General features: G+C 37.5%; 1 protein-coding gene and 2 long non-coding RNA genes across 5 annotated transcripts in view; 1 reads left to right on the forward strand and 2 right to left on the reverse strand.

Moving 5' to 3' along the window:
- Positions 1 to 475: 475 nt before the first annotated feature.
- LOC149610311 (uncharacterized) lies at positions 476 to 9,359 on the forward strand. Of its 3 annotated transcripts, none has more exons than XM_089859684.1 (4): positions 476 to 663; positions 720 to 944; positions 5,929 to 6,802; positions 6,870 to 9,359. In XM_089859684.1, exons 3-4 carry the CDS (start codon positions 6,732 to 6,734, stop codon positions 7,243 to 7,245), a joined length of 447 nt encoding a protein of 148 aa, XP_089715810.1. In that variant the 5' UTR covers positions 476 to 663; positions 720 to 944; positions 5,929 to 6,731; the 3' UTR covers positions 7,246 to 9,359. The 3 variants fall into 3 exon arrangements, with proteins under 3 accessions (XP_089715810.1, XP_089715811.1, XP_089715809.1); XM_089859685.1 differs by having other exon boundaries at positions 747 to 944; positions 5,914 to 6,802; XM_089859683.1 differs by having other exon boundaries at positions 481 to 663; positions 747 to 944.
- LOC149610312 (uncharacterized) lies at positions 7,663 to 9,887 on the reverse strand. The gene is made up of 2 exons (XR_016376834.1): positions 9,439 to 9,887; positions 7,663 to 8,094 (listed from the first exon to the last, which is right to left on the reverse strand). It is a non-coding gene; the product is annotated as an uncharacterized LOC149610312 (long non-coding RNA).
- Positions 9,888 to 11,052: 1,165 nt separating this feature from the next.
- LOC149610313 (uncharacterized) overlaps positions 11,053 to 26,733 on the reverse strand; it is a 40,162-nt gene continuing 24,481 nt past the window's right edge. Inside the window, exons 5-6 of the long non-coding RNA XR_016376518.1 lie at positions 12,779 to 12,856; positions 11,053 to 11,189 (exon numbers count right to left, since the gene is read on the reverse strand). This is a non-coding gene — a long non-coding RNA (uncharacterized LOC149610313). The remainder of the gene's footprint in view (positions 11,190 to 12,778; positions 12,857 to 26,733) is intronic.

The raw sequence follows: 26,733 nt of genomic DNA on the forward strand, positions 1-26,733 counted from the left end.
CAGGAATAATTAGGCCAAAAACAAACAAAAATTTTGGAATAGGAGTTTTCCTCCGCGGTCTATCCCGGTTTCTCCTTTCCATAAAAACGGTAATAGTTAGTATAGGGTTAAGCTAGCCACCACCCTCCTATGCATTGTAAAGGGACCCACCTGTAAATAAGCCACAGGCTTAGTGTGGAAAATCCCTTCATAGACAAAAGCTTAGATTATTACACTTTTAATTTCAGAAATTTTATTTGATTTTTATCAACTGGAGTTCATTTTTCACGTAAAATTATAAATGCTAAGTATGAATTTCATAGGAATTAGTTTTTGATCATTATGCCTTCAGGTTTCAACTTATTAGACAAACATGTTTATAAGGTGGTTTTCCCGCTGTAGGAATCCATAAACTCCGGTACCACTTTTTAAAAGTGAAGAATAGTGTTTTGGGCTGTTTAGAAGACAGTATTAAATTATAATTAACTAAATTATTAATTATATTAGAAGATAGAAACAATAAAATTGAAACGCACGCTCCCGCCATATTTTGAAGTCTGCCTAACTTCAGCAGCGCCATCTAGTGGTCCATGTTTGCAGCAAAATAAGCCTATTCATTCTGGGTTCTTTTGGGGCGATTTCCGTGGGAACGAAATGCTGCGATTTTCTGTGCGATTTTTGCTGGTAAATATTTTGATTTTATTTATATTTTAAGGGTTAATTTTGATTAAATAACAAAGTTTTATCGCAACCGATCGGAAATTAAGCGTTGGAAGTGGAAAATTTATGGTCAACCGTGCCAAAATACGTTTGTTAATTACGACCAAGGCTTACTGGGACCACGTTGGTTGGCAGTGGCACCACTGGCTGGTGCTACTATTACCAAGGCTTACGGGACCACGTTGGCACCACGGATTCAAGGAAGCTGTTGCCTCTTTCAGTAGTGGTATAAGAGATCTTTCCAGGTAAATATTTTATTTATATTTTAAGGGCTAATTTAGATTAAATACCAAAGTTTTATCGCGACCGAATGGAAATTATGCGTTACAAATGGAAAATGTATCTTAACCGTGCCAAATAGGTTTGTTAATTACGACCATTGTCTGTTTGAAGAAAACATAGCCTTAGTTGATTTTATATATTGGTTACCAAACATAATGGTAGTTATTTGGAACTCCATAGTTCTAAAGGCTCATTCCTATTTTAAAGGCCGTTTTCCATAGTGGTAAATTTTTTTGTAGGATGGTAGTAAAAATAGTAGTATTCCCCTTACGTGGAAAAGCAAAACCTATGATGGAGAAAATAGTAAGAATTGCTACATTGTGCCGACTAACCATAAATTTCCGCCTTTTCCAAAATATTGCTAACCATAAATTGCCGCCTTTTCCTAAATATTGCTATATTACTGTATTTTTTCCGTGTAAAGAGGCGCATACTTAGCCTTTCGTGAATAAACAGGAAAAATGAAATGGAGTTATGCACTGGCCTTTTAACAAGGCGTTTTAAGTGTTTTAGTTGCGAGGCCAGTACAGAGTGAACAAGCAAAATGAAATGTTGGAATAATACATTGGCCTTTTAACAAGGCGTTTTAAGTGTTCTAATTGCTAGGCCAGTACAGAATGAACATGCAAAACAAAATGTTGGAATACATTGGCCTTTTAACTAGGGGTCCTAAGAGACCTAATTGCGAGGCCAGTACAGATATGCCCTTACGTTCAAACGAGATTAGACCAGGTTAGGTTAGGTTTGGTTTAGGCGATGCGGGTGAAATTTCATGTCGGGCCTCTCAAGTAGGCGTTGGTATTTGCCTACGTGAGAGGCCAGTAGAGAATAAATATGCAAAAAGGAACCGATGACAATTACACGGGCCTCTGAACTAAGCGTTTGTTGTGGCCTACTTGAGAGGCCAGTAGAGAATAAACATGCAAAATTAAACTAGGGACAATTACATGAGTCTCTTATCTATGCTTTTATCGTCGGCTACTTGAGAGGTAAAGTGGAGCTGTGTAAAAAAATTAATTAAAGCAATGTATAGATAGAGTTGGTTAGACACTGGACTGGCCTCACAGTAGGGCGACTATAGACACCTGCATGAGAGGCCAAGATGTGGGGAAGTTGCTTTTGTGACATAATTTATATCTATTTTGAGCGCATTTAGAGTCCAAATGGATTTTACTTTTTGAAAATTGTAAATTCCCTCAAGGTGGAACCTTACTTGTTGCTTTACATATAGCAATATTCGCTAATAATAAAAAATAATCATCAAAAATTATATGAACAGTAAAACCATATGAAACCGGGATTAGTCAAAATGTAGCTGTCCATAATATTTTCTCCGCCATCGGTCTAGCTGCCTTTTCGATCTAGAAAAAATACTACTATTTTTACTACTATCCTACTAAAAAAAAATCCCACTATCGAAGGCGGCCTCGTAAATAGGAAAGATCCGTTCTGAATAACTAATGCACTTTTGTTGCTTTGGTTATTGGCTGTATATTGCCAAGAAGTTATATCTAGTATCTCAGAGAGAAGGTATAAATTCGCCAGATTTCCAGCTTTATCTCCAGTCCAAACGTAGGTCCGGAGTCAATCCCCGTCTCTAAATTACAACCAGCATCTCATTGGTTCTTGAAAACTCACGTCAGCGCGACGACGCGAGTGACGAAAATTAGTCATATTTTCCGACTGAGGAGAGGCGAAATAGCCGGCGCCTCCTTTTACGTCCCCCCCCTGTATTTTGAAAGGGGGACTGGGACTATGGCGCGCGAATACAAAGGCATCTTATACCTTCTCTCTGAGATACTGATATAACTTCTTGATATTGCCCTTAACTGAAGCGAGTAGAAAACCTTTAACGGCAGATGTATTAACGCCGAAGTAAGGTTTTTAAGTAACTGTAGTTCTCTAAAATGTTTTCAATTAACAAATCTATTGGTGTAATATGGGTGTCTAGGGCCGGAAATAAACACAGGACACATTGTCCAAAGGGGGGGGGGGTTGACCAATAAATTTTCTCAAAGTTTTGATAGCTTAACCATGGACGAAACAATACTGAAGGACGAATGGCAGCGGGAGAAAGTTGAAAAAGACTTGTTAATTCGCCTTCTAGCGGCAGATAGTAGCAAACCGGAGAGTGGGGGGGCATATGGGGGAATCAGTGTTCTGAAAAACCGGGGCATGGACGAACCAATACTGATTGTATTGTTTCGTCCATGACCGGGGTAACGACATTAGGCACGTGACAAAAAAGTCAGTAATCATTGTTCAACGGATTCAGGCTGGTTCCAAATTTCAAAAACTGAAATGGGAAAAATTTAACTCCTTTGGAGTCCTTTCATATAAACCTTATCAGCGTATCGCGAATCGCTGTTGCAAAGCTTGTAAACACAAATTTTTTTCCTGCCCATTTTCTTTAAGCCTTGGACAAAATGAGATTGGAGGATTAAAAATTTAGAATAAAATCAATGCCGATTTTAAATAGAAGTTGTATTAATTAAAAATACATTGAATAGCCTTTTAATTGTTATGATTAAACGTATAGAGTATAATAAGAACATACCTTTAATTTCATGCAATTTAAAAATTTGTGATTGCAAAGTTACGGCAAAGTTTCAAAAATCTTTTTTTTATTGATTTTTTTTTGAAGCAGTTAACGTCTTATTTTGTCTAGATGGCGCTAGCTTTCTCCGGGATTTGACTCACTATTTTTCATAACCCCCCTCCATTTTGGGGCTGAAAAGGGGGAAGTAAGCTTAACATTGGTTGTTTTGTCGCTTAGTATGGGGCTCTATGGGCTGCCATCCGTCCTTCAGTATTGGTTCGTCCATGGCTTAACCATGAACACGCGATACTATTTTTGCACACTCTAGTGGACAATGTCCTATAAATTTTCTAGTCAAAGGAGTTCAGTCGTTTTTGTCCTTTGAGTATGTTATAGTCCTATTTGCCCCCCCCCTCCAACCATATTAGAAGCCCGAGTAATTAAGCGAAATGTTCACAAACATACCACCTCCGTAGGAATAGCATTACACCCAATTTTGGAGGCTCATAACTCTGGTTCCACTAGAGATATGGGGATGTCCTTTGACTATGTTATAGTCCTATTTGCCCCCCCCCATCCCACCATAATTACACCCAACTTTGAAGGCTCATAACTCTGGTTCTACTAGAGATATTTGGATATCCTTTGACTATGTTATAGTCCTATATGCCCCCTCCCATCCCACCATAAGTACACCCAACTTTGAAGGCTCATAACTCTGGTTCTACTAGAGATATTTGGATATCCTTTGACTATGTTATAGTCCTATATGCCCCCTCCCATCCCACCATAAGTACACCCAACTTTGAAGGCTCATAACTGTGGTTCTACTAGAGATATGGGGGTGTCCTTAGACTATGTTATAGTCCTTTTCCCCCCCCCCCGCCCATCCCACCATAATTACACCCAACTTTGAAGGCTCATAACTGGTTCTACTAGAGATATGGGGGTGTCCTTTGACTATGTTATAGTCCTTCTTGCCCCCCGCCCATCCCACCATAGTTACACCCAACTTTGAAGGCACATAACTGTGGTTCTACTAGAGATATGGGGATGTCCTTTGACTATGTTATAGTCCTATTCGCCCCCCTCCCATCCGACCATAATTACACCCAACTTTGAAGGCTCATAACTGTGGTTCTACTAGAGATATGGGGATGTCCTTTGACTATGTTATAGTCCTATTCGCCCCCCTCCCATCCGACCATAATTACACCCAACTTTGAAGGCTCATAACTGTGGTTCTACTAGAGATATGAGGATGTCCTTTGACTATGTTATAGTCCTATTCGCCCCCCTCCCATCCCGCCATAATTACACCCAACTTTGAAGGCTCATAACTGTGGTTCTACTAGAGATATGGGGATGTCCTTTGACTATGTTATGGTCCTATTCGCCCATCCCACCATAATTACACCCAACTTTGAAGGCTCATAACTGTGGTTCTACTAGAGATATGGGGGTGTCCTTTGACTATGTTATAGTCCTTTTTGCCCCCCCGCCCATCCCACCATAATTACACCCAACTTTGAAGGCTCATAACTGTGGTTCTACTAGAGATATGGGGGTGTCCTTTGACTATGTTATAGTCCTTTTTGCCCCCCCGCCCATCCCACCATAATTACACCCAACTTTGAAGGCTCATAACTGGTTCTACTAGAGATATGGGGGTGTCCTTTGACTATGTTATAGTCCTTCTTGCCCCCCCGCCCATCCCACCATAGTTACACCCAACTTTGAAGGCTCATAACTGTGGTTCTACTAGAGATATGGGGGTGTCCTTTGACTATGTTATAGTCCTTTTTGCCCCCCCCCGCCCATCCCACCATAATTACACCCAACTTTGAAGGCTCATAACTGTGGTTCTACTAGAGATACGCGGATTTTTGCACACACAAGTGGACAAGGTCCTATAAATTTACTAGTCAAAAGAGGGGAAAGATGTTCTATATGAAAGTTTTCTTATTTCCGGCCCTGTGGGTGTCAAGCCCATTTGTTTTCACCGTAACATTTGTGTAGTTACAAGTTAGCCGTATCCAAATGGCTTCTTGGATAGAATTTAGAAGTTTATTTTGGCACACAGTATTCATGATTCACACTTATGTCGTACTTATTCAAAATATTTGAAATTAATCTTATTAAATTTTTCTAATTAGTTGCGCATTGCATTTATTCCTGGTTTTACTATTCCATCTTTTAGTCGGTTTAAAAGTAATTCAAAGTGATTGTTTATTAGATAAATATTTCAAGATTGACCCTAAACCGTATTAATATTTATCTTTCTAGTTATGTTAAATGATTTATTTGAAAGTGGAGTTAATGTTATTCAAAATGCTTGTGCCATTAAGCTGATAATAATTTTAATTTTGTATTAGATTGTTTGAATTGAACAGATTTTATTTTTTTAGCTATCATCTGTTTCCAAAGGAAAAATTTATGTTGGATTCTAGAATGAATTATTATTATTTGACAATTGCACCCTATATCAATCAGGTCAATGAACCCATTACAATTCCATTCTACACTTTGATTTTATCCGTTGAAACTGAATCTCACTAGGAAAACAATTTAGACATTTTAGGCTCTCAGTGAAGTAATTAAATCTTATTAATAGTAATTTTAGCAATATTTATAGGACAATTCCATTCTCAATTCAGGTCTACACTTTGATTTTATCCGTTTAAAGGGAATCTCATTAGCAAAAAAGACTATTTTGACAGCCTGTCAAACATTGTAGGCAATTATTGGGGTATTTAGTTTATTATTTATTATTATATTTATTCTTAGAAGGAAAGCGCTTGTGGCCTTTTCTTTTTAGGGATTTTTTTCGCCAGGACATGAATAAAATGCTGAAATATGGAATAGGTGAAAACTGGTCCTAGCCCTCCCTTTTAAGAATAATGAACGCGTAATCAGGATTTTAAGGGTGAGATTCACTTTGCGGTATTAAGGCATCTAGTTTATGATTTTAATTATAAATATTTTTAGGGGAAAAGCGTTTGGCAACTCGTTGAGGGAGTTTTATAGGATCTAAATAAATTTATGATTTATGTTTAAGGTAGAAGGTTGCTTATACGCTTTGTCCTTTAAAAATAAACACGATTTTGAGCGGGTTTAAATCAAGGCTTAGGTTTTTATGGTATTATTTTACTTCCCCATACTAAGGTATTTAGTTTAATGTTATGCGTTTGCAATTTGTCAAATAATAATAATGATTTGTCTTCTGCCCGAACATTTTACGTTACATCATGCAAGAATATTCAAGTGGATTTTCATATTAAGGTAATTTAATTTGAAGTTATGCATGTACAATTTTCTCCAAATAATAATAAGAATTTCTCTTGCGCAGGAACATTCTCTCGAGTGGAGGAATTCAATCATCGAGTGGAGGAATTCAATCATCGAGTGGAGGAATTCAATCATCGAGTGGAGGAATTCAATCATCGAGTGGAGGAATTCAATCATCGAGTGGAGGAATTCAATCATCGAGTGGAGGAATTCAATCATCGAGTGGAGGAATTCAATCATCGAGTGGAGGAATTCAATCATCGAGTGGAGGAATTCAATCATCGAGTGGAGGAATTCAATCATCGAGTGGAGGAATTCAATCATCGAGTGGAGGAATTCAATCATCGAGTGGAGGAATTCAATCATCGAGTGGAGGACTTCAATCGTGTGGAGGACTTCAATCATCGAGTGGACTTTCATTGGAAATCCCATGCTAAGGACGAAGTTTCCTTGTTTTGGGGGCTCCACAGCGGGCTTTAGTTTAAATTTAATAATTCCCGAGTAGAACAGGGACTTGTTAAATTTAAATTGGGCTCGCAAGGCTTACTTTGGGGGTGGTAGCTAAGTTTTAATTAAAAAGTTTCGTTACTATGGAAGGTACAAAAACATAAGAAAAACACTTGGGGTAGTTTTTTTGACCTTTTTCTGCATATTTTTTATAAAATTTTTGATTTTTTTATAAATTTTTTACTATTTTTATGAATATTTAATAAAAAATTTTTTTTTTAATGTATTATTTTCCTTATTTTTAAGTAAAAAGACTAAAAAAGGGGTCAAAAAATACTCCATAAGTCCCGATAAAAAAAAATCGAAACCAAGTGTAGTAACGTAAAAATTCAAAGAAAAGAAAGAACGAGGTTTAAGGCAAAATTTATTCAATAAAAAACAAAAAAACCAAAGTGTTTACAAAAATTTCGAACAAAAAAATATTAAAGAGTTTTCTAAGTTAAAGTTTGAACGCAAAAAAAATAATAAGTAGTTACAAATAAAATTTGCAAGCAAAAAAATTAAGTTAAGTGGTTGCATGAAAATATTGCAAGTAAAAAAGATGTATTTTGTGTCTTCTAGCTTCGATGATTTCCTCCATATCTTTAAGTCAGCGCCAAGAGAAAGAGCAAGTCCAGAAGACATCATGTAACGTGAATCCAACGAAGCATGTCATCAGGAATGATACATAGCAAGTCCAGAACAGCTTCGTCTTGCGTCAATCGGAACAAAGGATGTCATCTGGAAGGATACGTCTCGGAATGACCAGCGACAGAAAAATCCAAGAAAGTCATCCACATCTATAAATAAAACATATTAATAACACATATTAAACTATTGCCTATTGCCTACTAACAAAGTAATCTCGTAGATTTAAATAATTTAAAAACTGGCTACCAAATTTATAAACCGAGACGAACTACACCAACTAATTGCCACCCTAAATTAAAGTAAGAGTTGACTACCGTGAAATCCACCCCGAATTAAATAAATACTCTCGCTAGTTAATTCCCAAAATTGTATAGAAAATAGCTTTAAGAAAAGCGGCCCTTTATTTAAAATTAAATTATGTAACTTAATAATGAAAATAATTTTAAACATCCCGTAAACTAATTTCAGACAAACTTGCCATTCATTTATTTTAAATTACGCAGCTTAATAATGAAATTAATTTAAAATATCCCCTAAATTAATTTTAGGAAAACCTGAAATTTATTTAAACTAAATTGCTTGCCCCTTTTAATAGAATAATAATTTAAAATATCCCCTAAATTAATTTTAGGAAAACCTGAAATTTATTTAAACTAAATTGCTTGCCCCTTTTAATAGAATAATAATTTAAAATATCTTCTTCGCCAATTTTAGGTAAACCCTTATTTAAAACTATTCCCACAGATAGAACCCATAAACAAAAACTTGAGTTGAAATTGGACAAGGCTGAACTTAGGCTTAGGGCAAACGTCCACGTGTCTTAAAACTATCTCTGCGGGACTTGATTTTCGAAAATCTGTCGCTTTAGCTCTAAATTAATTAATAATAGCCTCTCCTTCCATTTATTTTAAAACTATTCCCACAGACAGTATCCGTAAAATAACTAGAGTTTAATAAGACACGCCTTAATTTAGGCTTAGGGTCCTCGTGTTTTAAAATTCTCTCGGCGGGACATGATTTCCGAAAATCCGTCGCGTTATCTCTAAATTAATTACGTACCCCGTTTAATAGATTATAATAATAGCCCCTTAACTAATTTTAAGAAAACCTTCCATTTATTTTAAAACTATTCCCACATACAGTATCCGTAAAATAACTAGAGTTTGATAAGACACGGCTTAATTTAGGCTTAGGGTCCTCGTGTTTTAAAATTCTCTCGGCGGGACCTGATTTCCGAAATTCTGTCGCGTTATCTCTAAATTAATTACGTACCCCGTTTAATAGTTTATAATAATAGCCCCTAAACTAATTATTAAGGAATTCTCTCTTGTCCAAGATCTTGTTGTAAAATTTTATTTATGGTACTTGATTTTTAATAAATAAATAAAATTCACTAACATTTAACACAACCTAATTAATTTAAATACTTGAAATAAAATAAATAATTTAAGGGGAGCTAGATGAGTTTGGATTATTGTAAAGTTTACGCTTACGGACTGTTAAAGCACCACGAGGCGAAGCAATGGCTGCCAAGTAAGTTGAAGAGCGTCGAATTCAGCTTGCGTCCTCGGCAAAAACGATGAACGAAATGGCAGAGCTATCAAGAATCGACCTTAAAAGCCGGGATCACGATCAGCTGGGCTGCGAAGGTTTTTTCAAGCGACCTCCACGACGGCTTCCAGGCAAAGAATGAGCCGACTGACCTCGACGGCTTCCAGGCAACGAAATAGCCGTCTGACCTTTGCCTGCAACCAAATACATTTCCAACGTCGGGGGGCGCTAAAAGCTCCTATGCGCGGACTCGGGTGCGCCATACCCCGGGCACGAAATCCAAATAGCTGAACACTGCTAGGCCTATTTGAATGAACGCTAGGTATAAATGAATGAACGCTAGGCCTAAATGAATGAACGCTAGGCCTAACTGAATGGACAATCATTACCTATTACCATTAACATCTGTCGTGACGTCACAAGTCAATTACCTCGTTGACGTCATAGGTGACGTCACCGGATATGACGTCATAGGTGACGTCACCGGATATGACGTCATAGGTGACGTCACGGGATATGACGTCATGACACGTCACCGGATATGACGTCATGACACGTCACCGGATATGACGTCATGACACGTCATCGGATTTGACGTCATTGGCCACGTCACCGGATATGACGTCATAGCAAAAATTTACCATGCTTTAGATGTCAGTAAATACGTAACTACGTACACAGCGCCCCTAGCGGCAGTTTATGAACTATCTATTGCTTACACGAATGTCTAGCAGAATTTTATCATGTTTTAGATGTCAGTAAATACGTAACTACGTACACAGCGCCCCTAGCGGCAATTTATGAACTATCTATTGCTTACACGAATGTCTAGCAGAATTTTATCATGTTTTAGATGTCAGTAAATACGTAACTACGTACACAGCGCCCCTAGTGGCAAATGTGTTAATGCTTAATTATCCGTTAATATTAATAATAATAATAACCCATAGCCCCTAAGTAACCCCAAATCCCTATCCCGTTTAAAATCACTAACGAGTTTTTAGTGTGTAGCCCCTTGATAATTACTCGTAATCCAGACGCAACCTTTAATCCGTTCACTACCACACACATAAGCAAACACACAGTTATGTAACCAGCACTAGTTAAAGCATTAGTTTGTTTGTTTTACGTGGCTGCTACGACACGCTTCAGTGCAATGCACTTCGAATAAAATCATTCATTATAACTTTGAAACTGTATTCAAAATATTCATACTCGACTGACGGCTCTACTATGTTGAGCAAGCACTTTAATCATACTCTAATTCAGAGGTATGAAGCGAGTTTCTATACCTTAGTCACTAAATATAATTAGTAAGCTTACAAGTAAAAATAAATTTATCAGGCAGACTTATAAATATTAATTCAATATTTTATTTCGAAATCTATTCCATTTGATACATTCGGATATAATAAAAATTTGTAATTAAAATACTTTTCAAAAATGTGGTAATCATTTTATAACTTTGGTTAAAGTCTTTTATTCTTTTTATTATTTGGCGCCATAACTATAATATAATTAATAAGCTTATAAATAGAAATAATTTTATCAAATAATATTTTATAAATATTAATGCGAGTTTTTATTTTGAAGCATATTTCATTGATACATTAGATTTTATTAAAAAGATTAATAATGAAAATAATAAGAATATTTTTATAAACGCGTAACTTCCGAGTGTTGAGTCCAGGTACTGAAAATAATAAGAAAATTTCTATTATTAACAAATTTTAATCGGCTTAGAATTTCCACTGTTTTCCCACGCTAATATCCTACGGTGGAAAACGAGGTTGTTAGGATGGAAAACCAGGGTATTTGGTGGCAAAACGTAGCATTACGCTTTTGCGTCCAGATAGGAAGCGCGTAAAGTCACTGACTGTTGAAAAATTAGGAAAGTAATTTGCGCGTTTTTATGGAATAAGTTAATTGTTAAAATTAAAATTGCATAAATATTATTAACCATGTATAGATTAAGCGTATAAAAGAAATATGTAAGTGCGAGTGAACAATAGTAAAATGATAAAAACCCACCCAACCTTGAATACAAAAATAACGGAGGTAAAAACCTTGAGCTTTCAATTTCTAAAGCGACCAACCCTTAATAGTAACGAAAATGCACCTTCGTATTTGCAGAAGTGAGATGAGACTAGAAGTACTGAGCTAACCAAATTCTTCACTCGGCGCAAGTGAATATTCTTGATAACACACCAACGGTTGGCCCTCTAGTGTCGGTTTCTGAATTTTCCCTCCAAAACGTGAGACGCTCGCGGTGGTAGACGGCCGAACTAGATTCAAGCACCCGCGTCCGTGTTTCGCCGCTTTAGGTAGAGGGGAAGGGGGTAAGAAATGTTTTTGGAACTCGACCAATTTTTTTCTCTCTAGTGTAGGCGCGATTGAAGCGGCGTAAAATCCTCAAATTTGTTCACTTATGCCAGGATCTATTACCAATGCTAGAGCCCTTCACTTCTAGTCTCATCTCACTTCTGGTATTTGTAAAACAAGCTTTGTTAATCTGTAATCCTGGAGAGCTTCTATCTCGAGCTAGCGAAAGGGGAACGTTCCCAAAACACGTCTATTTCTCCACAAATCGAGAAGAGTTTTAAAAGAAAGTACTACCCTGTGGCCCCGGATATTCACTTATAACGTAAGTAAATTTATTGAAATAAGGATTAAGGGTTGTAATTTTTTGTTATCGATGGGCTATTCACTCTGATTTTCTTTACGGGTACCATGTTATAACACTGTTAAAAGATGCGCATCGAGGTACGGTACGATGTGGCTACTCTTACGAGCCCAGCCCTTGGGTCGTCTTGTTATAACTTCGTATTAAATTATTTGTTTAGATAACCCAGAGTTGCTAAATAATTACCTCGGAACTAAGACCAATTAATGAACAAAAATAACTACCCAACCATTGTTTCAGTCCGGTGGAGGGATTTAAATATATTAGCTCTCCCAAGTAGCGCTTTTCTACACTGAGGCCAGAATGCGCGAGTGTTTAGCCCCTCGATGACACTATAAACTACTTCAATCTCACTATTAAATTATAAATTGTCGAGGGGTCCGACATTTGGCATACCAAGTACAATATACGAGGGGTCCGACTATACCAAAAAAAAAAAGCGTACGAATTTTCTTCTTGATTTCGCTTAAGATTTCGGAATTTCCTCTTTGATTTTGTAATTTATTGATTACTTCAAAGATTTCGCGAAGAAGCGTACGGGATTTCGTATTACTACTGAAAGCTAGTTTAGGGTTGAGAATATGTAAATCGAGTCTTACCTTTAATGATGCAAGGAGGATGGGGGGGGGGATGAAGAGAAACGTCCAAACCGTGGGTCCTGTCTCTTTAGATGGTTACTGAAAGAACATGTAAGGGATCAAAATTAAACACGCAATTTTGTTTAATTATAGGATTTTTAGTATCATGTGTAAGGAATATGTTTAATTTTGGAAAGGGGATGAAAGTTCTAAATTTATCATCTTGACAAAGCTAATTAATTTGAAAGTTTTTAATCATTTTTTGATATACTAAATTGTAACACACCTATCATTAAAGTTTCATTACATTTGGACTATTAGATCCGAAGATATTACGGATTGAATACTGAATTTACATTCCTTCTAGGGTTTAAATCTCCAGTTTCGAGATAGATAAACAAAATACTATTGTTTCTTTCAACAGTGTAAAAACAACCCTCTAATTTCCCCACAAATACGGTTTTGTATTTAAACACTTAAGAAAGCAAAAGAAGAGAAAGATGACTCGTATATTTGTCTCGCATCTTCTCAGAGGGTTGGAAGATGAGGAGACTGGAAAAGCCAACTTTAAAAATAAAAAAAAAAATAAAAAGAGAGTAGAGTCTTTTCATTTTCATTTTGACGCCTCTTCACTCATCCCAAAAAGCCCATCCTCCCATTCTCGCTCGTGTTATACTAAAGCAGCACCGGAAAGATGTAGAGGAAAAGAGGATGGAGATCCGGAGGAGAGAGAGAGAGAGAGAGAGAGAGAGAGAGAGAGAGAGAGAGAGAGAGAGAGAGAGAGAGAGAGAGAGAGAGAGAGAGAGAGAGAGAGAGAGAGAGAGAGAGAGAGAGAGAGAGATAGAGAAACGCGAGAAGCCCGGAAAACCTGACAAAATATTGCTGCAAGAAGATTGTCCAAAATCAACGGTTTTCGCATTCCTAACGTTTATTAGCTCGAGACTGGGACTGTCAGGGTGTTAGGCTTATAGAAAAGCCCTGGCAAATGCCATACGACTCTGCTTGTTCTTCGCTAACCCCCATTTATTGAAAATTCCGGAGACGGGAAAGTAAGAGGGAGAATGGAAAAAGAGTATATATATATTGTCTCCATCATAAGTCTATATGGAAACGGGCATCAAAAAAAGAGGAGAAAAAAAAACGTCATTCCCCCTCTCTTACTCGTATATACATTCTATATGTATAACGAGACAGGAGGAGAGGCGAGATGAACTATGAGAAGTGGATATCTCATTAAGTCTATTGTCTGGAAAAGGCACCAATGTTAATAGTGCTAACTTTAAAGAGAGAGTACAACGAAATTAAGTTAGTTAAATACCATAATTCTAGACTATTATCTTAAAGAGATGGCGACAACTTTAGATATCAGAGCTCTAACTTGCCTAGAGCTCTCAGAACACATTGATGGCCAGTGCCATGCACTAAACATCCGATAATAAACAGTTATCGTAAACAGGGATTGATTTAAGTTTAGAAGTAGGAATGAAGAACGGTTAGTATTTACTTCAGTCCCAGTATAGAGTCCCTCCCTCCAACACGTAACGAAATGTTCATATTATCTTATTGGTTGACTTAAACTACGTTTTGATAACGTTGCTGACGGAGCCGGCGAAAAATACGTAATTCCTTTTTACCTCTGTCGCTATGACCCGCCTCTTTTTCATACCCCTCCGTCCAGGGGAAAGGGGGTCCGGACCGTCCGGTAGTTTGACGCGCGCCCAGATTACTCTGTTCTCAATTCCTACTTCTAAAATTAAATCTATCCCTGGCGTAAATAAAATTAAAACTTAAAACATTTCATAAAACCTTTGAAAGCAGAACCATATATAAAGCACGGTCTTACTTCCTAAAGCATGGAACACTTGCCTTGAAACGATATACAGGCCGAACGCAGACTGCTCAAAACCTCCGTCCATTTCACCCCAAATTTAATAGACAATTGTAGTATAGTATATTTCTTTGTATACCCGGGTATTATACGCTAAATGGGGGAGGACATTTCTCAGTTTTGGTAATAGTGAGTAAAGAATACGACGGGGACAATAGACCCAAACCGGAGTGGATCATTCGAGAGGAGATGCAAGAGAGGTGAGGTGCATGATCACTCTCTGCTCTTGGTCTTCCCCCGAATTCAGAAGGATGCATGCAGAGGGGAGAATAAATTCATCGCTTTATACATCAGAGGAGTTGAAAAGTGCTGCGTTATTGGCACCCCCCCCCCTATCTAATGACGGAAAATAGCTCCAGCGTACGTTCGTAGTTCAACCAGGGTTGCCATGAACTGCCCCGGTGATGCGAGGTGGTTTCATCGTTTCAGACTTATTGCGGAGATGGTGGAATAATGATGAGAGAGAATAGGGGTTTTTAGTTGCCCGGTGAAATAAAAATAAACCGCTGTACAGGGTGTTTCTGATAAGTCTGACTTAAATTAAAGGGTGACATGTTCATTGGGGTCAAACTAAATGGAAAGTCTCAAAGAACCAGCATGGGGTCTACAATATTTAATTATACGGAGGTATGGGCTGCCAAACATTGATTGGCCCCAAAAACAAGCAAATATAGTCAAACATGCAGAGTATGGCATAACAATTATACTATTAAATGGGTAGAAAAGTGGTACAGTATAATCATAAGTTCATAAGATATGTTAGATAAGTTTGTCACTTGTTACTGAAAGATTGTCATGAAGTGACGTATGGGTCATAGATTCTCGTAAATCGATGCCTGGTGAGGCGCTCTCAAAGTCTTAGTATAGATTAAATAGGAAGATGAACTCTTCAAAACCGCGTGTAGTCAATTCTAGCTTGTCGTTCTCGAACTAGCTCGAGCTGTAAGTCTCTAGCATTACGAAGTATAGGAAGTGTCATACTTATGGAACATATCTTAAAAAATGAAGGTAAAACTAATTAATCCACATGTCTTATTACTATTTCGTTGTTTTAGGGCCAATCAAATAGTTTGGGAGCCCATCCATATCTCCGCAACTAAAGGTTGTAGACCCCACCATGTTCTTCGAAACTTTCCACTCAGTTTGACCCCAATGAACATACCGTTTAATTTATGGCAGACTTATCAGAAACACCCTGTACAGGCATACTTTTCCACACACACACACACCTATGAACGTTAATTCCATGGGGTTTATTGAATTTGGCTTGGCCCGTGGTGGCACCAAAATCTCCCCCGATTAATTCGCGATGGTTTAAAGCTTCCAGTTATTTCCATAATATACTGACGTGTCATATTTTTCAAAACCACGCATAGATGGAATTTATACGTCAGGGGCTAGATAATAGGTTGATATTTATTTAGAAAAATTCCTGGCTGCGCTATAGTAGTCCGAAATCAGGAATTTAGCTTTTCCACTATATGGTTTTGTAGGAAATAGGCCAAAAATATAGAATAAATGTTATTCACAGCGAAATATATCTAATTTCAAATTATTTTACTGTACATACAGGGCTATCACCAAAATCTCTATAATAAATAGGGAAAAGGGACATTCATAATAAAAAAGGGGTAAAATAGGGACCAAAAAGGGACCACTGGTGAAACAAAGTGGCATTATGTCTTAAATAAACGCGTTTTTAATCACTAAGTGAAGTTAAAAACATTATATCGCCCTTTTGTTTTCGATTTTCAACAAAATAGCTAGTTATTTAGGACTTTTTACAGATATTGTTGTTTAGGTTGACGAGTTTTCGTTACTTCTTTAAGGAAACAGTTATTCTAGATAACCTCCACTTGACTAACTACTAATTAAAAAGTTTATTTCCTAAGTTTTTGGAAAAAGGGGCGATTTAAGGACGAAATACCGATTTTAGGGTAGATTAAAGAAAACGTTCAGGTAACGTAACATTATACCTTAAAAGAACGGCCTTTTTCTAAATATAAAATGAAAAATATTAAAAAAATAAATGATCTCTTATTACAAAATAATTAGCATTTATTAGCCTTAAAAAACGAGGACTACTGCCCCATCCGCCATTGGCTTAGAGGCGTCTGCTAAATTGAACCTATCCTAACGGCATTGGTTGAATTCTCACAGACTGAGAATTCACAGGTAAGAGGTTCGGTTTAGCAGACGCCACTAAAATAATGGCGGGTGGCGCAGTAGACCTTGATAGTTTTTAAGACTAATTAAATGCTAATTATTTTGTAATGAGAGATCATTTATTTCTTTTTTAATATGTTTTCTTTTATATTTAGAAAAAGGCCGTTCTTTTAATGGTATAATGTTATGTTACCTGAACCATTCCTTCGAGGACCTTGCAGGAAAATAGGAACTTTTAGGGACCTGGTGGTAGCCCTGTTTAAGTAGAAAACAATAACATATGTTATTGGAGAAAGTGAAATTATTTGTCGTTTTAAGTTTGATTTATTATCTAAGTGATAAGACTTTGAATCCATCATCCCTAAACGAGGGATTAACAGAAATAGCAGCTGACATCCATTGAAGTTATAAGGCGTTAAACCTTAAATAATTATTCAGTATAAAACTCCAAACTCCAAGTTATAGTTTTCCGCTTTTGATTCTTGAAGAATTACCGCGATTGTTCGGATCCTAAACCTCAAAAGAATAACGCCGCGTTTGATAAACGCATTTATTATTTTTACCGTATTTTATGATTATTGACCCCCCAATTTAGATTAATTTTCTCTTATCAGCGTACTGCTCCGGTGCTGCTCTCATGCATGGAGAAAAATTGAAAATAATGTTTCTCTTCCAAAGATTATTATTAAAAGCTTAGAAACGCCATAGTTTAACGATTATAAGTATTCATTTCTAATGTATAGGCTCAATTTTTACAACGTGTTGTAAATGCTAAAATACACAAGATTATAGGTGCCAAGGTTTAGATAAAATAAATTTGGTCACATTATATCTAACATCTGGATATAATAAGGTGGACAAATATTTTTAATACAAAGATTGGTTTTATTTATTGCCCCTGGTAAGTTTGCTCAACCGTAAAGCTTCATTGCGAAAGGGTTAAAAACATTTTTTATATTGTTGCGTTTAAACCTTAATTTAAAAATTATGGAAGAAAAACTGGACAGACTTGGATGGCCACGAGAAACAAGGTTCAAGGGTTATTAGGCCTATATACCAAAAACGAGTTTTGCTACGCAGTCCTTAAAGCGATACTCTGGGCTAGAATTTTTATAAGAGCGTATAAAATAATGAATGTTATCAAGTGGAACCATGTTTCTATCTACAATATTAAAGAAGATACACTGCAATTAAGTCTCCGATATGGGCACTACGCGTTAGGGTTCTCAGCGAAGCACTGGGAACTACCCCTACTGGACGCCTAGTACCCCTAACCATCCCCTAACGGAATCGACCATACGTTTATAAAATATGTTCTATAAGTATGACACTACCTATACTTCGTAATGTTAGACACTTAGTGAGAGCTATAGTTCGAGAATGACAAGCGAGTATTGACTACGCTCTGTTTTGCAGTCCATCTTCCTATTTAGTCTGTACTAAGACTTTGACAGCGCCAACTCACCAGGCGTCGCTTTACAAGAATCCATGACACCTACGTCACTTCATGACAAGCTCCAGTTTGTAACCAGTGACAAACTTATGGAACATACGTTATGAACTTATGATTCGACCAGTGCTTCGCGGGAAAACACTGTAAAATTGAAGTTCTTTTAACACTACGTCAACTTTAATGAATCCCCAATTAAATAAATATCGACTCATAATATTAAACGCCTTCGAGATTTCGATGTAACTTCGGATTGAACATAATATTGGCAAAATTTCCAATCGGAACTGTACCCTATAGGTGTATCACTCCTAGTTTTTATTGGGAGCCAGAAAAACAGATGAAGTGGGCTGGAAAAATACCAAAATCCTGGGTTACGTGTTTATGCCGGGCCGAGTATATAGTTTATCCAAGATATAAAAATTTCTCATCATTCTGGAGATAGGCGCGCGCGAACCTGATAGAACAGAAGAAGCGCCAAGAGCTAGGGTGGTAGTGGTGGTCGTTCAAAGACATTTTATGGCCAGTACCATCGCATACCTTTGATGCCAATATAAGAAAAACTGGGGTGACAATAGGGGCATTTTCTAAGAGACCAAGATCAAAAGCTCAAGCCTCTTCCACAATCCTCCTCTTCCTTTTTTCGCGTCGGTATTCCCAATATTTTTGCTCCGGATGAGGGATCATAGAAAGAGGAAAGACTGCTTGCTGCTTTGGAGGAAAACATTCCCTTTTATATTATGAAAACGTTTTTTCTATATTTATTATAGAGAGTCGGTGGTGAAAAGCTAGCAGCTCGACGACGCGTTTGCTCCCATCCACGCAGCAACCAAAATATATCAAGGAAACGAGCGAGTTATAAATAAAACTGGAAAAATATTGTGTTTTTCAAATATATTTTTCTGTTTTCTCAACGCCAAAAACTGAAAACATACGCGTTGCTTTTGCAATACTTTGCCGCAATATCGTAGACGCAAAATGTCATCTCTGTATCGGGGTTAGGGTTCGTTCTAGTCTAAAAGGTTCGTTCTAGTCTAAAAGGTTCGTTCTAGAAACATTCGAGTTTAGAGACTTGTTTAAAAGAGCTTCGAAGTGTTTAGTGGTTTAATTTGGAAAGAGAGGGTTATCGCATATTCAAAGGATTTCCTTGTAACTCTTAATTATAAAATCAGAGTTGCGAAAATTGCTAATATCCAGGGTTTGGAGGAAATTTTTATATTGAAAATCCCTCACTTTTCATGCAGCTTATCCACAATTTGCTCAATTTTCGGGAACTGTCCGAAGTATAGAGAAAGTGCTTCAGAAGCCAGCCTATCGCACTGTTCATAGACTACGTCATTGGGAATCAAGGGGATGACAATCTTTAATACTACACTTGTAGAGTTGTCTAACTTATCAAGGGACTTTGGCTTGTTTTGGCCCCTTTGACGCAAAAGTTTATATACGCAGGCAGATCGGGGTCGTGTATTAAAAAATGTAAACCGGATATTAGGCTTAAACACGCGTCAAAATAGTTTTTAGGGTTCTGTTTATAAAAACAGGCAAAAAAGTAATAACTTTTTCTTTCGGCCTAAATTTAATGATATCTTACGGGGTGCGCGGCAAAACATCACAAGACATTTCTTTTGGATAAATATTGCTTTTTATAACGCGCCCATTTGCTTATGTTTCTGCTGCTACGTATAATAAAAAACATTCAAGATTTTTCCAAGAGCTCGCTTCTGTTAAGTCTAATGTCTTTTGGTTAAAAAATTAACGTTATTTCTTTGATATTATTATTAATTTTTTTTTCTTTTTGAAGAAGTTTATATCGCTAGAAAGCGTTTAATTTGGCACATGTGCTGCGTGGGAATCTCGCGAAGAAAATGTTTATTTTATTAAGATCTATTAAATCGAGGAATTAGTTGGAAGACAAACTACCAGGGGCCGACACTGGCGAGCGAAAGCGACTGTACAAGCTTTATTATTTCTCTTGCTAAGTCTTAGCTTGAAGGAGAGAGAGGCATGGAGTAGAAACCTCCATCTACGGAACGAAGTCCTCCCAGCATGCTCAGCGTTTCGGTAGGTCGTACGGTACGGAAACACCAAGGATGCTCTCTGTGTCTTAAGAAAAGAAGCTAGTTCTCATACAAGTACAACGGCGCTACGCGGCAGCACTTACCGAAGGGTAGGGGCGTGCGCAAGGTACACTGGGAGAGTTTCATTGCCCATCATCATCATCATCATCTCCGCTCCATCTTACCTCTTTCTCCATGGGAGCACTTGGAAAGCTTACGCATGTAGATATGGAGGGAGGTAAAATCTTGTCCCTTTAGTGACGTCAGTCAACAGAGCCCAAGAGCTCCGGAGGGGTATGAACGAAGAGGAGGGTCATAGCGACAGAGGTAAAAAGGAACTACGTATTTTTCGCCGTCCCCGTCAGCAACGTTATCAAAACGTAGTTTAAGTGAGCCAATAAGATAATTTAAACTTTTCGTTACGTGTTGGAGGGAGGGGCTCTATACTGGGCCATGAGTCGGACTGAAGTAAATACTAACCGTTCTCCATTCCATCCCTACTTCTAAAATTAAACCTATCCCCGAGAAAACTGATGAGGGAAACGTTTTGACAACGCAAATTAATGAAAATAAAAATCCCATTGTTCCTTAGTATTAACTTCATCTCCGCCATGATTTTCTTTCGCTACCAAGTACTGTACACGTGGGAAATTTTACAAGACGAAAAGTTATTATAACAAGATGGCCCAAGGGCTGGGCCTTAATAGTAATTTTACAAGGCTCACGTGACCCCCCGTATAGTTGACAACTAAAAACATTTCTGAAACACAATCGTGTATCCCTTTAATTTCTAATAACGTCACATTTCAAATAATATTAATGAAACTAAATTGTGCACCCCACTAAAGTATAATTTTTAAAAACCATACGAATCAAATAATGTATTTAAACAAAATCCTGGATCCCCTAAACCAGAAATCACTATGACCGTAAAGCGTCCCCTCTATTTTACGAAACCTAACCTAACCATCCAGCATAATCTCTGATGTATCACGCGCACAAAGTGCAGTAGTGCACGAAAATTATCATCTTGTTTCCCTTCACTCAAAAAAGCCCGCGAGATTTAAACTACCTTTCTTTCCTCTCTCTCCGAGCGGGATGCCCCCTCTCCCTCTTCCCCCTCTCACTAATACACGGCTCACGTGACCCCCCGTATAGTTGATTTCCAATAAATCGCTGGATCCCCTAAACCAGAAATCACTATGACCGTAAAGCGTCCCCTCTATTTTACGAAACCTAACCTAACCATCCAGCATAGTCTCTGATGTATCACGCGCACAAAGTGCAGTAGTGCACGAAAATTATCATCTTGTTTCCCTTCACTCAGAAAAGCCCGCGAGATTTAAACTACCTTTCTTTCCTCTCTCTCCGAGCGGGATGCCCCCTCTCCCTCTTCCCCCTCTCACTAATACACGGCTCACGTGACCCCCCGTATAGTTGATTTCCAATAAATCGTACAACTAAAAACATTTCTGAAACACAATCGTGTATCCCTTTAATTTCTAATAACGTCACATTTCAAATAATATTAATGAAACTAAATTGTGCACCCCACTAAAGTATAATTTTTAAAAACCATACGAATCAAATAATGTATTTAAACAAAATCCTGGATCCCCTAAACCAGAAATCACTATGACCGTAAAGCGTCCCCTCTATTTTACGAAACCTAACCTAACCATCCAGCATAATCTCTGATGTATCACGCGCACAAAGTGCAGTAGTGCACGAAAATTATCATCTTGTTTCCCTTCACTCAAAAAAGCCCGCGAGATTTAAACTACCTTTCTTTCCTCTCTCTCCGAGCGGGATGCCCCCTCTCCCTCTTCCCCCTCTCACTAATATACCAGGCAGGCAGTTCTCTCTCTACGCGGAGCTTCGTATCGCCACCGCGTACGCTAGCGATCTCTCTCTCTCATCGTAAGCGTACGTTTCGCGGACGCGACCGGTTTCCCTCTCTTATCGTAAGCGTTCGTTTCGCGGACGCGTCCGGCACAGGGACAGGGACAGGGACAGGGGTTTTGGTGCCGTTTCTTAAATTTTACCGTAATTAAAATTACGTGTAAAATTAAAAATGGCTAAAACAATTACACCACCGCATTCTATTCATTTTACCAGAAGTGAGATGAGACTAGAAGTGAAGGGCTCTAGCATTGGTAGTAGAACCTGGCACTAGTGAACAAATTTGAGGATTTTATTCCGCTTCCATCGCGCCTACACTACAGAGAAAAAAATTGGTCGAGTTCCTAAAACATTTCCTACCCCCTTCCCCTCAACCTAAAGCCGCGGAACACGGACGCGGCTCCTTGAATCTAGTTCGGCCGTCTACCACCGCGAGCGTCTCACGTTTTAGAGGGAAAATTCAGAAACCGCTACTAGAGGTCCAACCGTCGGTGTGTTATCAAGAATATTCACTTTCGCCGAGTGAAGAATTTGGTTAGCTCAGTACTTCTAGTCTCATCTCACTTCTGCTGTTGCTTGGCTTCCAACTAAAGTCACTCTCTAAAGAAATTAAAACAACAACTCCTACTACATGCATAAACGCAATCAAAAATGTGGACCCTGCATGCAGTGTTGGAGCGCGAGAGAAATGAATGACACGAGATTTAATCGAGCTTTCCCTTCTTGTCTGTTACAAGAAATAACAGATGTAAGATGATTGTCAAAGAGCGTTTATAATCTGTCTTTCAAGAACCTCTTCCCCGCTCCTATTATTTTATATATAAAAATTTCTCTACAATAAGAATTATTAAAGCAGAAAGGGGATGAAATGTAGGAAGGCTATATAGCTACACACCATCACGAAAACTGACAATTACCATGTGTGACCAAAAATATATTTTTTTTATCAACAAAACTTTTTCTTCATCGTATAAAAACAAACTAAAACTAAACTAGAGGAGGGAAAATACGAAAGCCGGAGGAAACAAAAAAAAAATGGTTATGGATCCGTCTTAAGTTAACAAGATGGTCAAACGCCAGACTATTTTAACTAACCCCGAATTTTTAAAAGGGTCTATACCATAAGTTCATAGGATATGTTCACCATAAGTTTGTCACTGGTTACAAACTGGAGCTTGTCATGAAGTGACTTAGGTCACAGATTCACCTTAGTAAAGCGACGCCTGGTGACTGGGGCGCTGTCAATGGCTTGGTATAGACCAAATAGGAAGATGGAAGTCCTGCAAAACTAACCGAGTGTACTGTCAATTCTCGCTTGTCGTTCTCGAACTAGCTTGAGCTGTAAGTCTCTAGCATTAAGAAGTATAGGAAGTGTCATACTTATGGATGGAACATATCTTATAAACTTATGCTATACTAAATGTCAACCAATCAGAGAAAACAGTAAATAAAATGCCGAATAGATAGTAACATACATACGTCCATATCATGGTGTCAAGTGACGACTCCATGGGGAAACTGCTCCATTCAGCTAACTATATAATCCGCCTTGTGGACACTAATTCATGACGAAAGTTGAATCTTTGTGGCTCTGACTTAAAGTGGCAGGCGTCAATCAATAGATACACGCTCCCGAATTCAATTACAGTTAATTTAGTTGTGAATTAAAACTAACAAGCAAAGAACAAATATAAGTCGACTCTGGAAGGCTGTGTTTTTTAAGGTATTCTTTCATCGCCTTCATTCAGGATGGTTAAATTGACGAGCATATCGTGTTTTTGGTTTTCAATTTTGAGTATAAAAATATAGGAAAAAATAAGAAGGACCTAAAAATATAGGCAAACAATAGGAAGGACCTAAAATATAGGAAAAAATAGGAAGAACCCAATCACATAGAAAAACTGTAAATGAAAGGAGATCCGAATACATTTTTTACAAAGGCAGGACCCTCTATTCCAGTCCAATATTTTCTATTGCGTTAGACTGGGGCACCTTCTAGTTCCGAATCTCGTTAAGAGGAATAATTTTTTATCCTTATTTCTTTACACTTTTGATATTAAACGAAGTATGACTCCCGGTACTGTTAAGCGGTTAAAAAAATGTTCTCCCTCCGCCTCTATTTCTTGTACAAATATGTTATAACCAATACCATCAGCGTTATAGTTGAAAGGTTAAAAGGTCGCGTGCAAGAAGATATATACCAGAACACGAGTGTAAATTCGCGCCAATTTTTTCCCACCCGGTATAATATCAAGAAATAAAGAAATCGTTTCAAATGAAATATTCAATGACGTAACACGTAATAAACCATTAGTGTAGCTCAAGATTTCTAACTGTAAATTCAATATGAGATGTAATACAACCGAGGGAATGAGCACTAGCCATTTTATTTGTAATAAGTAAAAGCTCAGACTGATAATAAAATCGCTTTTCCTTGAAAGATGAAAATTTGCAGAAAAGTTACTCTTAAGTAGTAGGCACGCATTAAGAAAGATTTTTCAAATCCACCGCCATCTTAAAAAATGGCGGCCCGAAATATCAAAGCCTTCTTTACAGAATAACGTTGATTGCGCGTTTTAACCGATTTCACTAATCTTTAGTACACTACTTACCTGTATCCTATAGACGGGCCTTATGGCTTTTGGATTTGATTCGCCACCATATTTAAAAATGGCGGGCCAGAAAACTTATAAAAACGTCCCAACGGGTTGACATACAACGCCAGGTGCCTTTGCAGCCAATATGATCATGATATAAATTTAAAATCATTCACATTACAAGTGTCCGACCTCTCTTTTACAATGAATAGACCTAAAAAAAACGTAACCATCCTCTTTTTGACACCCTGATATAACTCGAAATTTACGACCGGGTAAATGATAAAGATAAAAAACTGAATGTTATCCTTAAATATACACATTTTCAACGGTACCATCAAGACTTAAATTAAACTCCTCCCATTTAGAGATAAAACTTTCTTCTTTTTTTTTCGTCATTAAAATTATTCTGTAATCAAATAATTTATCTTTCAGACAACGACTGTAGCCTTCAAGAGCAAAAATATAATTTTAATTTAATTTTAAGGTCGCGTAACTTCAAAAGGTCAATTATATCGATTCCTTAAAAATAGTTGGTGTAGCGTAGGAATAAATAGGGTAATTTGTATCCAAAGTTGTCTTTAGTTTTATGGCATTTTTTATTTCGACGATGTTTCAAGAAATAAAAAAATCGATATTCGATACTTTTACGATAATTATCTTATTCGAGTAATTTTATCGTATCGAAGAAACGGTTCCAGACTTCTGTCGACATTTTGAACCCGTAAATATTCTTTCAATACGACGTATTTATATTGGCAACAAAAATGAAAAGCGACGCTGAAAGATGAAAGAATAACATTTTGGAAAGATCACTTCAACTTAACTTTTAACGATATCTAGTGTCTTTGCGATTAAAATTTAGGTGTTATTTTGGTATCCAAATAAAGATACACCAACAAATTATTATATAGGCTATACCAGCTAAGCTTACCTGGCCTTGCCTAAGAGATAAGTTTTAATTGACTGGAAATCAGGAAGAGTTAATTAACTGTCTATGTAAACACTAAATAGTCTTTAAGATCACCCATAATGTGCACGATGTTGTTTTTTTAGAAAGTAACCTTTGTTTACAACTTTGAAATTCAATAAAAAGATCCTTATTTAGGGGTTATTCATAAAGTTACAATTTTCTCAATAGACTTAATGGAAAGCATGGGGTTTGCCTTAGTTCCAATCTTTGTGGAGAACTAAACCAAACCACTTACTGGGGATGCAGGGATAGATTTAATTTTAGAAGTAGGAATGGAGAACAGTTGGTATTTACTTCAGTCCGACTCATAGCCCAGTAAAGAGCCCTTCCCTTCAACGCGTAACGAAAGGTTTAAATTATCTTATTGGCTCACTTAAACTACGTTTTGATGACGTTGCTGACGGGGACGGCGAAAAATACGTAATTCCTTTTTACCTCTGTCGCTATGACCCGCCTCTTCTTTCATACCTCCGTCCCGTGGACGCGCGCCCAGATATTACTCTGTTCTCCATTCCTACTTCTAAAATTAAATTTATCCCTGATGCATGTCTACTACTTAAGACTCGAGTAACATCCTTGGAAAATTTCAACCTTCTGGGTAAACGGGTTTGGGCAGAACTTTGAGTATCACATCAGTCAGGGTTTTGTTTAAGTCACATTTGAAACACTTTGAAAATATCGCGTCAACTTATTCATATAGTTCAAAACCCCCAAAACTAAATAACTTCTTGTAACGTGTAAAGAGGACATATATATGCGCGGGTTCTTCTTGAGAACTAAAAGAAATTCAAAAACCTAATTGGAGAGAAGTAAAACTTGATATTTTGCGTGACAAATCGTCGGTCGGGAAAATGAACGGAGGCTCGATAAATTTAGTCGCGGCCGTTTTAAATGTTTGCGCAAGTCGAGCGCCGCCGGTCGCCACTATAAGAAGTTCGAAGAA

This window comes from Phalangium opilio, unplaced genomic scaffold (assembly GCF_054372755.1).
Source record: "Phalangium opilio isolate 3A_F unplaced genomic scaffold, DU_Popi_V2 ptg000329l_1, whole genome shotgun sequence".
NCBI classification, from domain to species: Eukaryota; Metazoa; Arthropoda; class Arachnida; order Opiliones; family Phalangiidae; genus Phalangium; species Phalangium opilio.